This window comes from Calidris pugnax, unplaced genomic scaffold, assembly GCF_001431845.1.
Source record: "Calidris pugnax isolate Ruff unplaced genomic scaffold, ASM143184v1 scaffold70, whole genome shotgun sequence".
Taxonomy (NCBI): Eukaryota; Metazoa; Chordata; class Aves; order Charadriiformes; family Scolopacidae; genus Calidris; species Calidris pugnax.
Genome location: NW_015090862.1, coordinates 1,764,615 through 1,778,931, shown reverse-complemented (window position 1 = coordinate 1,778,931; position 14,317 = coordinate 1,764,615). Strand labels below are relative to the sequence as shown.

The following is a 14,317-nucleotide window of genomic DNA, read 5'->3' as shown; positions in this document are numbered from 1 at the left end:
CTCTCTTACCCTGTAAAATCTCCTTAGCGATTGTTCCTTAAGGTGGACTCTTTAATCAGGACTGAGAATAAAAAAGTTCACTCTCGGGCCAGCCCAACAGCCCAGGTAGCCCAGCCTCCACTTCTCCACTGCCAGCAAAAGAAGGTACCAGCTAAGGAGAGCAGAGGAGCTGAGCCACTTTGTGAAAGCCATTCCCCTCACCTTCCCCCGGCACAGAGGCCTGTGCCAAGGATGTTAGAGAGCACCTTCCGGCCTGGAGGAGGTGGCAACTTTCTTCTGAGGAATCTCCTTTGCTACACAAAGGAATGTCAGAAAATTGTTTAGCTGCCCAGACTGGAGGTACTTAATTCCCTTTCCCTCTTGCTAACCCCAAGAGTGCTCACTTAAAACTGTTGAGCTTGCTGCTCAGGGCACACCAGGATTTTGCACCAACGGCAACCTCCTGGGCAACCAGCTACACCTAAGGCATCACTGAAAAAAACTGTACAGCCTCCAAGAATGAGGATGACAGGAGATTTACTTGCTAGCTCCTTGCTGTATTTTCCCTCTTCTCTCTAGTTCACACTAACCTTGAATCAGGCTAGGCAGCGGTTTTATTTTTACAACATAAAAATAAAAAAGGAAACAGGAAAAAGATTCAGGAGTCTGAAGTCCCTCTGTTACTTTATCAGCAAAAGGTTCCCTCTTATAACAACCACATGATCATTTCATTTTCTGAAGGTCAGTGATCAGCACACATTACAAACAGTACATTCTTCAGTCTCTTGTGGTACAGCCTAAGACATTAGCATGACCTGCAGAGATCCTAAAAGGTAATCTAAAAGAAAATTACGTAGAAAAGATGTGATGATTTCTCATCAACAAAGACTCAGGCATCCAAAACAGATTTAAGTAAATTATAGTCAAAGAGAGTGGTAAGCAGTTTAGTGCAGGATCATTCTTACCCAAGTTATGCACCTGAACTCAGAGAAACCCTCAGGCAGAAGAGACTTAGCAATCCCAAAAGCCAGCTGTTATGGAATCCCAGAAAAAAAGCAGTTCAGCACTAACACCTTTGCAGTAAAACACTCATATACTGCACTACAAGTTACATTTGAACATCCAAGGAGGTGTGTTTTCTAAGTCAGCACCACCTGTAAAAGAGCAAATGCTCCTTTCTCAAAGGACCTTAGGTACAGAAAAATTCCTTGCTCTGGTTCCAGCTCTTTACCTTTTACCAGGTCACCTTTTCCCATGGCAAACAAAGAAGTAAACAAATGATGCCTTTGCTCTTCCTTCAAAGTCCAATAAAAGACAAATGACAATGCTGCCTTACTTGGAAACAGCTGTTTATTTTGTGTACACAATCTTGACACTTACCAGTAGAGGCAAGCGAGTGGCATATCAATCAAACCTGCCTTTACACTGCTTTCATTTGGGCAAAGCAGCCTCAAGGCAGGGCCCAAGAGAGAGAACAGCAAGGTCACACAAAGCTGTGGGGAGCGTATCCCTGATCAATGTGCACAAGGAAGGGTAAACTGTGTACCTGCCAAACTGCACTTAACAGCAGCTGACTTGGCAATGCTCTTCCTGCTCTTGAACAGAAGAAACAGCACTTGTAGAATCAACCCCTGTGTAAAGAGGAGATGGTCTTGCCTGAGCCAGCACAGTGAGTCTGGGAGAGGGTGAACATTTTAGCCACAGCCTCCTTTAAACACCAGGGTAGCTTCTTCAATTAATCGTGAATACTGGGGACACCCTTTTGAAGCTGAAGTCCACTGCAGCTTAACATTAACATTACTTGGCCAAGTGCTGTAACGCTTATTTTGACGAGCTGCAGACAGTATGAGATTCTGATATCAGTGGCAGGAGGAGAGATCATCTGTTTACAGAGAGAATTTAATTATCTTTATTAGCAATTATCATCATCCTCAATTTGTATACAACAGCTGAATGCAGCAGCCTTAATCAGGTCAAAACTCTGTTGCACCCAGTCTTTTAAAAGTGCTACAGCCTGACAAGAGGACACATAAAATCAGTGAGGCCATGTAAGTAAAGGGAAAAGTGGAGGGTAATGAAATGAGAGCTTGTTTTAGCACAAAGGGGCTGCCAGTCAGAAAAAGCGAGCTCCTTTCCTGTCTCCCAGCACATGGCTGCAGAGAACAACATTTGGCCATAGACATATACTTAAAAATTAACAGATGCTTATCATCACGCATATGCCATCTGCCAGCAGTCACACTAATCCCCAGGAATGCTCCCTGGCCTAAATGCTGGCTCCCCTGGAAAGCTAGTGGTTATTTCATCTCACTCAGGGATCAAAGCTTCATTGCCTGGATTCCATACACAAGGTTGAGGCAGGTGCCCTGGGGAACATATGGTCTACATAACCCCAGCCACAGTGTCTCTATTTCCTGATTCATACATACAGTAAAATTCCATCATTTATTCATTACCTAAAAATTCTAATAAGTAAAAGACCTCAGGCTGTCTCCTTGCTTACAGCTCTACCTTAGTACCAGGAATTGACAGGTAAAGGATATGTCATCTGCACCGCTCCTCTAAGACTCAGAGCTTTGTAAACTAGACAATATTGCTTCCACAAGAGAACAGGACACAACCCAAAAAAGCTTAAATTGATATCTGTCTTCCACCATTACAGGACAAATTGCAATCCCTTAGGCCAAGACCGTACATTCTGACCAGCAAAGCTCCATTTAATAGAAGAGCTATTTCCACTCCTGGCTCTGATGAGTACAAGCACACAATTCTACTCTCTGCTTTGTGTGACAGTGTTCAGGTTTCCCCTGGTTCTCAGTGAAGATTAAGAAGGCTGAGCCACAAATACATATAGATATAAATGTGCACATGCACTAAGATAATTTACATCCCTTTCAACTCCTTAAGGCAGACCAAAAGCACACACTGCATGAACTGCACAGAAAGAAATGCTTTGGACATAGGTCTATATGATCACGTGTGCACACAGAGTCACTCACTGCTATTTCAGTTCTGATCCTCAGCCATGAAACACCTGGAATGGCAACAAGTCAAGTACCAAGTTTCATCCAAATTCGTTATCCCAGTATAAGTTTGGGTAGAAACAGACCCAATCACTTGGTGCCTCCCCTTTTTCATTTCCTTAAAAAGTGATATAATTTTATCATGGCAGATTTTTTTTTTTTTTTAAAACTCAGTAGTTCACATTAGGCAACTGCAGAGCTTTCTTGAAATTATTCTCAAACACACACATTGACAGTAACACTATTAAAACTGGGGACATCCAGATGTCCCCAGGACTCAGCTGCAGGTGGAATGCAGAGGAGCAAGTGATCTTTCTGTGACCTGCAGCCACTACAGGTCAAATCTAATATGCATCAGAATGGCTGGCAAATGAGAACAGCAATCCAAGCAGCAGCAGGCAGCTTAGCTCCCCTCCTGACTTCACAGTGGAGAATTTGCATCCCTGGTGTGAGCAGGGGAAGGTGAAATTAATTACATGACTTACCTAGAGTGATGACAATTTTCTGTAGCATCTAACATGTTAGTATATTCAGTCTATCTGACAGATCAGTTACTTACTCTAATAATCTTCCCTTGCACACTAGGAATCCTGAAAACTGCTGCAACTGGTTTATGTGCCCTACTCCTGCTCTGCCAAAGCAACTCTTTATTCTTTTGGGATATCAAAAGTCCCTTCTCACAAAACCTCTACTTTAGCCTCTCCAATATAAGCTGAAGTCACATAAACAGGAAAAAGTCTTCCAATGTCATTTTGACTCATATTGGGTTGTGACGCCAGGAGGCAAAAATGCTGTTTACACTGAGCAAAGTTCTCCTGGCCGGGCTGGAAAGAGGTGGTACTTCTTTATAAAATCATCCTCCTGTTCCTCTTTATTGTTAGGGTCCTTCTACATCACATTACATTTTACAAAGGTGTAGAAATTCCATCGCGCATATGTTAGTGTCAGCATTGAAGTGATTGTGTAAACTTTATGCTCCACACACATTTCAGATTAACATCACAGAATCATCCCCTCCATGCAATCCCCAAAACATAATGACTTTGAAATACTGCTAAAATGACACGAGAGCTTTCCAAAATGTGGTCAGGCTCATCTGTCCAAATGGCAGACTTTAAGAATGTCAAGCCAAGCAGTAGAAACAGGCAGAACACGTTCAAAACAAGTTGTGTTAGAAGAGATTACATTATTAGGCCGTGGTCTGCATCTGTCTCAAATGTTTCACCTCAGTTCTGTCAAACATACAGGAAAGGCAACAGTGGGTAAGAAGCAGCTGATGTCTTTGGGATGTAGTCTTTCTAGGCCGATGAAACAAACAGCCAAACAGAATTCACACAGGTGATTTAATAACTCTTTCAGGGACTGGCAATTTTGATACCACTTCGAATTCTAATAAACTGGCATTTCTTTACATAGTAACCCCTACTAGCCAGGTTCTGTCACCTCCTTTCAGTCAATACAATTAAATACAAACCAAAGCATCAAAGGTGACTACCCAAAATTCAAACTCCAACAAAGGGAAGGGTCCTTAGCCAAGGCTTTGTTAAGATGATTCCTGATCATACCTCCAGCTTCCCTGGCCTGTGCATTTATTCTTCCAGGAAGGGACACCCACAGGTTCTGTAGAATAAGCCGCTGTTCCTCGGCCCAGACAGAGAAGATGCTGCTAGCTGGTTTTAAATCTCTTCTTAAACTGCACAAACCAGTTTGCCTTACATAGCCAAATATGTCTGATAGCCAGGCTGCTGCTTATGATGACTATCCAATGGGTCACAACGCAGGGGTGAGGTTACAGCAGCTCACAGATCCCACTTGTCAGCTGGACCTAAATGGCAGGCGTTCTACCCCCCATCACATGAGGGAACAAGAGAAGAGTGAGGACCTTCACTCCCACCCTGCAGCTATTAATTCTCAATAGTCAAAGTCTAAGGATTAAAAAAACCTCTTGCCTTGTCCACCTCGTTTTTTTGCCCCTAGTTGCTTCTAAATGAGGAAAATATAGGGGTAGTGAGAATGGCTACAAATTCTGCAAAGGACTTGATGGCTTCACATGCATTGGAAGAGTTGAAAGCAGAAAGAAAAATGAAATGAGCATTCAGTGGCCATTTGTGCTTCAGCCAAGGTTCATGTCAGGGCAGCACTAGGCAGACATGAGGTAATGCCTCTGTTAGTAAACTGTTTTCAAGTTTGACAACACTCCCTGGCTCAGTAACAATGGCCTCAGCTGATGTTAAGGTGCACCTGTATCCCCAGGGCACATGGATGAGCTGGGGGGCCTGTTTACCAGCAACCTCATTCTGTTATCTTGCCAAGATCTGCAAGGCATGAGGACACACCAGCTCCATTTTAACAGTGCTTCTACCTTCTGGCAGCCTCCGCAGCCCTTTCCGGCTCCTATTTACCTCATCCTACCCCGGAGGACAGGAAGTCCCCTTTACTCACAGCTCAAGGATGAGGACCACATCCGTCTTGTTCTCATAGATGTCATGCAACTTGATGATATTGGCATGCAGGATCTGCTGCAGAATAGTAACCTCCCGTTCGATTTCCTCGCGTCTCACTCCACGACGGCTGGCCCGACTTTGACGTTTTTTAATGAATTTAGCAGCATACTCCACACCGGTGCTTTTTTCTCGACATTTCTTCACTATAGCAAACTGGCCACTGCAAGGAAAAGAAGGTAACAAACATTTTCTTAAAGTTGTCATATAATCACAGCTTCCCAAACAAGTCATTCACATACAAAGCTTGATCCTGCAACCCCTGAGCAACGCTGCTGACCATACAAGCTTGTTCCTGGTACAATATCAAGGACTGGCAGAATTCTGCAGTTAAAGTCGCTAGAGCATAACAAGGTAGCCTCCTGCTGTGCTTGAAATTTAGCAAAACCAAGCAGTGTCAGACCAGAAGGGAGGACAGCTGTTAGAATCTCTGAAAAACAGTTCATGTTTAAATGAATAAGATCTGTCTCAAAGGCTCAAATTACCACTCCTTCACTGGGTAATGCTCAAGGCATTCATGTCTGCAACACACCACTGGATGTTCTGAAAAGACATGCATGCATTAAAGTATTTCTCTTAAGAATAATCTCTCAGAAAAGAACTCAAAGGACTGATAACCCTTTGGAATTGTAGGACTGGCCTCCAATAACCAATTTTCAAACAAGAGAATGGTTTATTCATATTTCTGCACTTCACATGGTAATTTAGCTCTAAATGCAACTAGAGTAAGAGCAGCTTTCTCACTGCACTTCAAGGATAAAGAAATTCCCACTGTACCAAATAGTAAAATCGCTGCATTAAAGTTTAAAAGGTACACAGCTGCTATTTGTCAATTCAATTTTCCTCACTGTGGCTCCTAAAGTAAGATGTTCCAGTCCAACTGTAATATTTCCCCCTTATCTCCTAAGACACTGGGTGGTCGGATGATTAACACTAATAACAGTAACCATGCAGGTTGCAGCCTTATGCCAGTGGTGGGAACATGTCAAGATGAGACAGTTGTTAGTGAGTCTTCAATAGGAGAGTAGGGGACCCCGCTCTGTTCTTCTTTGTGTAAGCTTTTCTTTCTTCTTCGTGTTGAAAGGCAGTTTGAACTTAGAGAAGGCACCATCTCCACAGAGTTGATGTTCCCTCCTTCTCAGTTTTCCTCTGAAAAAATAACTGTAATCAAGCCGAGAGATGTCTTACCAAAAGTAAGAAAGGTGGTCTGCAGCTAAAGCGGGATTTGAGTAATACAAATTCTACATAAGGCAAGAATGTGGAACACAACAGTGATTATTCAGAGGGCCCTTTTGCTCAGCCCATTTGGAAGGAACAAGGAACACCGTGTGGCATTTTAGAAATGCCTAATCATGCTACAGTCACCACAGAGATCCAAACAAGGAAATTAAATCATAAGCTATTGCCGTGTGTTTGCATTTAGTCTACAAAGGACGTGTTAAGAGAGTTACTTCTACCTTACAAAAATTAAGGGAAAAGGATGGTCTGTAGCTAAAGTGCTGCAAGGATTTAAGCAATGTGAATTCTGCCAGAAATATACTGTATACCCTTTAGCAATTCACTTTTGCCCCATCAGCCAAACAGGAAAGAGACTTACTTTCTTCCATACAGTATGGTTACGCATATTTGCACAGTACTTAGCACAAAGGTGTCTATCTCAGTTTGCTGCTACTGCAACAGAAATACTAAGAACCAGCACTGCTGTGCCAGGCGATGTAACAGGCTCTTGTCCAAAGTGACTCCAAAATGAAGACAAAAAAATCACACTTAAACAGAAACACATTTCTTTGCATGAAGGATCACTCAGCAGATTTAATTAAAAACCTGTAGCTTTTTGGGTTTGATTTAAATTTGTAATACTCAAATTAAGCAAAGAGTAGTGGGCATATAGATTTAAATATATATTAACACCTTGGGTTGATCAATGAAGATACTTAAATTCTTGTTAGTTTGAAGTTACATGAAACTTGTATGGCTTGAGGTTTCATCACAAACTCTAAATTTCAGCTAGTCTTTACTAAAATCAAGTCAGGATAAAGATTTTTCACAGAATTCATGCAAAGTTGCCTTGTTTGGAGACAATCATTCTCCAATTCTCAAGGTTTCCTTAGATCTTAAAAAACTGAAACTGAAAAACTGGCAGGTTTAAAAAAAGAAAACCTAGGTTAAAGCACAAAAACCATTGATGTTAATTCTTTAAGGAGAGCAGACTCACTGCTCTCCTACCTTAACCACCTCCAGCTCAAGTAACAATAAGGAGTAAGAACATTTGGTCTTGACAAAAGCTTAAGTCAGTCCAGACATAAATGAGGTCAGTTCATTCCATTCAGGATGAATTTCATTCACTTACTGCTCTCTCATCACTTAATAGGAAGCCCAGTATTTTCACTGATTCAGTGAATTCAGTAACTTTCATACAAGTATTAAAATAAACTATACTCATTTTTGAACACATATGTACATTCTTAGGAACTTTCTTGTCCCTAATGGTACTTCAGAATTTTTTATTACTTTACCTTTCCATAACAAACTATTAGTGCAGACCTGGATACAATGACGTGTAAAGTAATAATAAAATGAGATGCTGAATTTGAGCTGGTGGGAAACAAGGAGGTAGTGGGGAGGTGTTGTGGCAAAAATAACTGTCAAGGAAAATTAGTGCTCTAGTAGCAACATTTGGAGATTGTGTCTGGTAAGTCTGATGACAGGCTGCTGCTGACAAGTCTTGGAGCAATCTCTCTGCAATAAAATCTACAAGACCATGAATGGAAGGAAAAGTTGACTACTTTTGTTTGGACACTAGTTAAAGGACCTCATAGCCCACCCGAGTACATTTGCAATTTCAAGTAGCAACAACAGTTTATTACCACCCTAAGATTCCTCTGCCAGAAACTCTAAGCTGAGGGTTACTTTTTGTTATTTATTTTTCCATTGCTGGCTTATCGGAGGGATTTATCAAACTCTCTTTTGGCAGAGGGGAAAAAAAAAGAAAATACCACAGAATCCACCTTGCAAACAGGCCATGTGTGTACAGTTAAAACACTACCACCATGGTGATGCACACGGAATAGCTGGAGAATTGAGCCTATGCATAAGGTCACACCCTTCAGTCTGCTTTGTTTAAGTGTACCATGCATCTTGTGATAGCAACGAGATGAAAAACTGGCAAGCTGTAAAGACAAAATGGGACTTCAGTTAAACAAGGTCTGGCTAAAACTATTGCTTCATGGAAGCTGCCTTTTGTTTTGGCAGCCTGATATCAAAAGGAGGCGGGGGGTAAGAAGGAAGAAGTTGTTGGCCAACATCTGCAGAATCTCAGTGACTTAGAAGCACGGAACCCCAGCTCAAATCCATAAATCCACCCTCTGCCCTTTTCATAGTAATTGGAATGAAAAACATGGAAACTTTAAGTCTACCATGTGTACTCCATATCCTACCAAACATTCCTTAGTCAGAAAAGGCACAAGTGTTATCAATGAATATTTGACAGAATCATACTTTTGGGGAAAAAAAAACCAACAAAACCCAACATCAAAAGTATTTCACTGTGTTTCCACCAAGGAGGAGTAAAAAAAAATTAAACTTCTAGGAAACTATATGGCCAGGGAGCCACAGTCAACTAATAAATAAGGCAGGGAAGCCTCTGAGAACCGTGCAATTACCTTTGCCTGCCATGTGGCACGCCTAACAGGGATGCAAAATCCTGCCACCAAAAGAACCATCTCACCCCAGCCTTTGTCTTGTCACATTCACAAGTCTCTGATGATGTCCGACTACTTTACAAACAGACCAAACAAGACAGTGAGCTTCTTTCCATACCTCAGAGCAGCCCTGTTCTCCCCTGCCACGATGCACTGTACCCCTGAGATCTCATTCTGCAAAAACTGGCAAGTCTCCAGTCCTAGAATACACTTTTAGTATCAGATATTTCCTTAGTCAGGGCATTATATTCAGACTTGCAAGGAAAAGACTCATCTTACAGATAACCTCAACCTTTAGTTACAGTGATTTTATCAGCCAGAATCTCTTTATAAGAATCACAAACACACTCGTTAAGTGCAGCCCCCCATGACTACATTGTAGTGGCATTGAGCTGTTATTGTTTTCAATATTATTATATCCTTCGCTGGCTTGGTAAATGAGAGATGCGAGTACAGTTGGAACTTAAATTATGCAGCATACACAGCAATTATATTCAGAACCTTATAATTACATAATGTACTTAGTGCTTCATTAACACAGACGGCTGGCTGGAGTCTGTCTTAAACCTACAAATGCAAAGAAATTAAAAATTAAGGCTGTCACTTGGTGCTCGATAGCTCTCCAAAGCTAACACTCCATGGCAGAGGCAGCCTGTCATTTCAAAGGGTTCAGACAATGCCAGACTGCCTGAAGTGCTTCTTTTTGTATTTATATGTATCCTAAACACTTCTCAGGAGTGAGGCAGGAACGGAGGGGACAAGTGTACTTATCCCTTCAGGAATAATTAATCACAAATGGGATTGAGACCGCAGCCATTTGTCAAATCCATTAATTCATCCATATTTCTGCCTCCTGATTTTATCATTATGTGCAAAGCCGAGAGAATTGAAGAGAATGAAATACCTGCTGCAAAGTCCCCATACTTGCCTTAAACATTCTGCTAAAAGAGTTCATTCTGTAGTCCTGAGAGCTGTTTGTGTAAAACATTCTGGGTTTTGTGGGTTTTTTGTTTGTTCATTTTTTGCAAGACCTGCATCTTGTTTGGTTCAGATTTTCTAAAGAGACATGGTACTAATGTCACTGTGTTTGCTTCCTTGGATTCTCTCTGGGGACATAAATTTTGTCAGCAAAGTTCAGGGAGAAAATATTATTTTATGAGTGCTGATTATGGGAACAAACGTAGTCACTTTTACATTTTAAAAGTCCAGTGATACTGTTGATTTTGTACATTTTTGTTTACTTAAAAGCTTACAAAAGTAATAATGTTACAGCAGAGGAATTTACGTCTTCTCCTTTTACATACTTACAGTCTGGGACAATTGTTCATCACAACACCCATTCCCTTGTAATCTATTTTCCCCAGCACGTGTACTCACAAACACACTCTACCTGCTCCTGTCCCGGTTTTTATGCCATTTCCTTCATCCCTTAAAAACAGACTTTTGCAGACAGTCTTTACTGAGACAATTTGTGGCTGAGCAGAAGAGCTTACAGGCCGCAGGGAAAGCCACAAATGCACAATTTCTTAGCCTAGGACATTTAAGACAGTTACAATGTCATTTCCATACTGTCCATAACCCACACTTACCTGTTTCCCCACTTGCTGCAGAGCACATTTGCTTTGCCCATGCTTGTTCCTGAACTGCCAGGGTCCTCATTAAAGCATCACAGGGCAATGCTAAAGTATTTTCCAGCCATCATAAAGACTGCCACTGGTGTGTCTCTCACACAAGTAGCCCAATGCTTTGCCAAGCACTGATACCCTGAAGCACACTAAGAGAAGAACCAGGGGCTGGAGAAGGGACAGGCAGGGAGAAAAGTCTTTGAACAAGTGTTAAAGATACAGCATATTGCTCTGCTTTTCTACCAGACACCATGAATAGTTCATGTGAAGGCTCATATAGCTATGAAAAAGAGAGGGTGTCTCACTGGTATTTTACAATCACAGCCTGACACACTTTGGATTTCTTGTTAACTACAGAGCTTGTAAAGTCAGGGACCAAAACAACAGCATTTCTGCACCTCCTAATGCATCTGCATTGAGCACATAAGAATCAAACTGTGCCAGCTTCCCCAGACTTTTGACCAAGGCTGGGAAAAAAGTAGAAGAAAGGAAATTATGTCACTCTGGCACCTGAGCTGACAGCACTGAGAAATTATGACACTTACTTAATTTCACATGGGGAGTCTGTGGCTGACCTTAGACTTCACAGCTCAGATGTCCAAATTTCAGCTGAATGACTTTGCCAAAACTTATGTATATTGCTGAAATGAAGATGACTTGGATCATAAACAGCAGTATTTACAACACACACTAGATAAGCTCAAAAAATGATTCTTCCTATTTTTTAAAAAAAACAAAAGAAATGAAGTTTGGTCCCTTTCAGAAATATTTTGGACAGCTGTACAACAGCTTTGTCACAGATTCAACATAGACTGTCCTTAATTGTGGTAACAGCTCAAGAGTATAAACAATAGCAGCTGCAACCTGTCAGTCATAATATAATTAGGTACAACATCAGATCTGTTCACCATTAATAAAGGAATTTATCCTAGCAATGAAGACAACCTATTATTCATAGTGCTACTATCATCTACAAGATTTGTCAGTGAATAAGAACACACAAACAATATTACAGGGTGGTTTGGGAGTCTACTTTCAGAAGCGTGCTTTAGAGAAGCACAAGTTCAGCTTATTTAATTGTTGTGCAGTTCAGGAGAGGATGTGGAAAGGATGTGGGGAAGAGAGAAACTGGACAATCCAGAATAGCAGGATAACTTCTCGCTCTTTTTTCAAAGTTTATTTTTAATACTGGTTCTGGAGGGTAATGCACTGGGGCAGAAGTTGACTCAAGAGATGACAGAAGTGCAGCCTGCCAGTTCTGAGTGCCTCAGTGCATAACAGCGGTGCTGCTATGGAGCATTAGAATAAAAACAGCCTTTAAGCAACTGTTTGTGTGGGTATGGGTTTACACAAATCTTCCTCTGATGCTCCAGAAACACCACATCGCTGAGTAGCTGTCACGAAATGCTGAAAATATGTAAACAAATACGGAGATGACAGCGCAGGTTACCTGACTCCAGTCAGGCCCTCTGAGGCCAGAGTGGGGAGAGGTCAGGAAGCTGATTCTCTCTGTCATTTGAGAAGAGCAAACCATTTCTTCCCCAAATACCAAACATATGTTCCCTTTCTGCACATTCAGTCTATTTCTTGATGTTCTCTCTGCATTCACCTTAATTTCATTCATTAAACAATTCTAAAAAAGAAGGCTGTCAATATTATTTTTCGGTAGTTGTTAAAACTTGAAATTCCCATAAAAGAGATGATACATTAGAACATGTTGACAGATACGCTTTACACTGAAATATGTTTTCAAGGAGTTCTTTGAAAACTAAGTGAACCTGGCAAAGGACAGTGCTCTGGCATTCTGCCAGTCAAGAGGCGACACTCAATTCCCCAGATGAGCCAGGACAATTTACTTTGGAGCAGATTTGCAAGGGATTTTAGGCAGCAACCTCCCACTGACTTTAACAGTAATTAGGTTCCTACACACTTGATGGAAAATAACACCTTAGTCTTTCTGTACTTAATTTCCCAAAGTCTGTAAAACGCAGGTAATGCTACTGGAAAAATGAAATAAAATTATAAGGGGTAAGCATACAGCTGGACTTATAACCTAATTTCATGTCTGTACACATCATTAGAATCGCAATTGCAAAAGGAAACTAAAATAACACATCTCAGCACCTCAATCAGTCTTTTAACTCCCTAGATTCACACACAGACTATCAGAAATGCAAGATAGTCTAATCCTTCTTTTCATGCAGCACCTGCAAACTCAGTTGGGGATCTGAGCATTTAGTTGGGATTCTTTTGTTTCCAATTTGGGAGGCATTTGCCTGAGGCTGGAGTTTGCAATGAGAAGCTGCTGGGCTCAGCAATGCCAGCAGTGTATGGCCAGGCTGTTGGAAGGGTGCAATCGTGGCCTGATGCATACAGCAAAGCACAGCAATACTTCCTCCACACTGGTGTGGGTTTCTTTTCACTTGCATGGCATCATGAATATCTATTATTCTTTTTTTGATGTTTGTTTTGACATACAGCAGGTGTAAGAAGGTGAAATTCAAAAAAAGGTGAAAGTTTGCTGTTTTCTGTTCTTCTGAAATGAAAAGAGGAATCTCAAGTCCACTAAGACATGGCACTATGACACAGGAATACTGACATCAACACATTGGGAATTGCTGCACCAGGCAGAAAAGTTCATTAGAGTAGACACAAGCAAACGCTTTTAAGGGAAGTGGAGATGACCTTCCATCCCCCTTGATCTTCTCCTCCATCACATGTTGTTTGGTTGCTTATTATGTTTTATCAAGGCTACACTGAGCTCTCCCTAGCCCCCTTCAGTTCTTGCTCGGTGCACTTCTCTCAAGACTGAAGCTGAGTTACAGAAGCTATGGCTGCTGTGCCAGCCAGCTGGTTCTAAAAGCATTGTTATATTCTGGACAGTGTAAGGGCCTTGAAGGAAACTTCTCACACCAGAAGTCTCAAAGCCATACAATGCAGGAAGACAACAAAACTCAAGCCTGATTGCAATTCAGAATTAAATTAGTAGCTGGGAAGGTAAAAGACACACTGGAGAACTTTCACATTTAAACTGCTTCCTCTCCACGTAGTGAGGAAAACAGAAACACCCAGGTGCTGAGCTCAGCCTGGTCAGAAAGCGGGGCTACCTCAGGCACATCAGTCTATCTACCCCACAGCAGTTCCTTGAAAACAGCAGTTGTACCCGTGGGATAGAACTAGATGGTTCTGAATCATATTTACATCAATTACAAACACACAATTCTGATTTGAAGAGATCTTCTGTAGAAGACTAGGGTAAATGTTTCAGTCTCACAGCATCCTTCCCCACTCCCCCAAATGTGCTCTTCATATTTAAAAGCAAGATTTGGGGCACAATAACATACAAAGGCAGCATATCATAAAAAACAACAGCCCACTATAGGAAGTAGCTTACAGGAAAACTGAAAAGATGAGATTTCACAATATAAGTTTTAACAGTTTCAATAAAAACATGAATTTAATATCTGTCCTTTTTTCTTTGCATTTAA

General features: G+C 41.3%; 1 protein-coding gene across 9 annotated transcripts in view; it reads right to left on the bottom strand.

Moving 5' to 3' along the window:
- The window catches only part of DAPK2 (death-associated protein kinase 2), a 66,769-nt gene that overhangs the window by 22,429 nt on the left and 30,023 nt on the right, over positions 1–14,317 (bottom strand). For all 9 annotated transcript variants that reach the window (XR_001412333.1, XM_014944457.1, XM_014944461.1 and 6 more), the window contains exon 3: positions 5,445–5,666. Coding sequence is in view for 8 of the 9 variants with exons in the window: in XM_014944457.1 (XP_014799943.1) it covers positions 5,445–5,666 (222 nt within the window). In the remaining variant the exon portion in view is untranslated. The remainder of the gene's footprint in view (positions 1–5,444; positions 5,667–14,317) is intronic.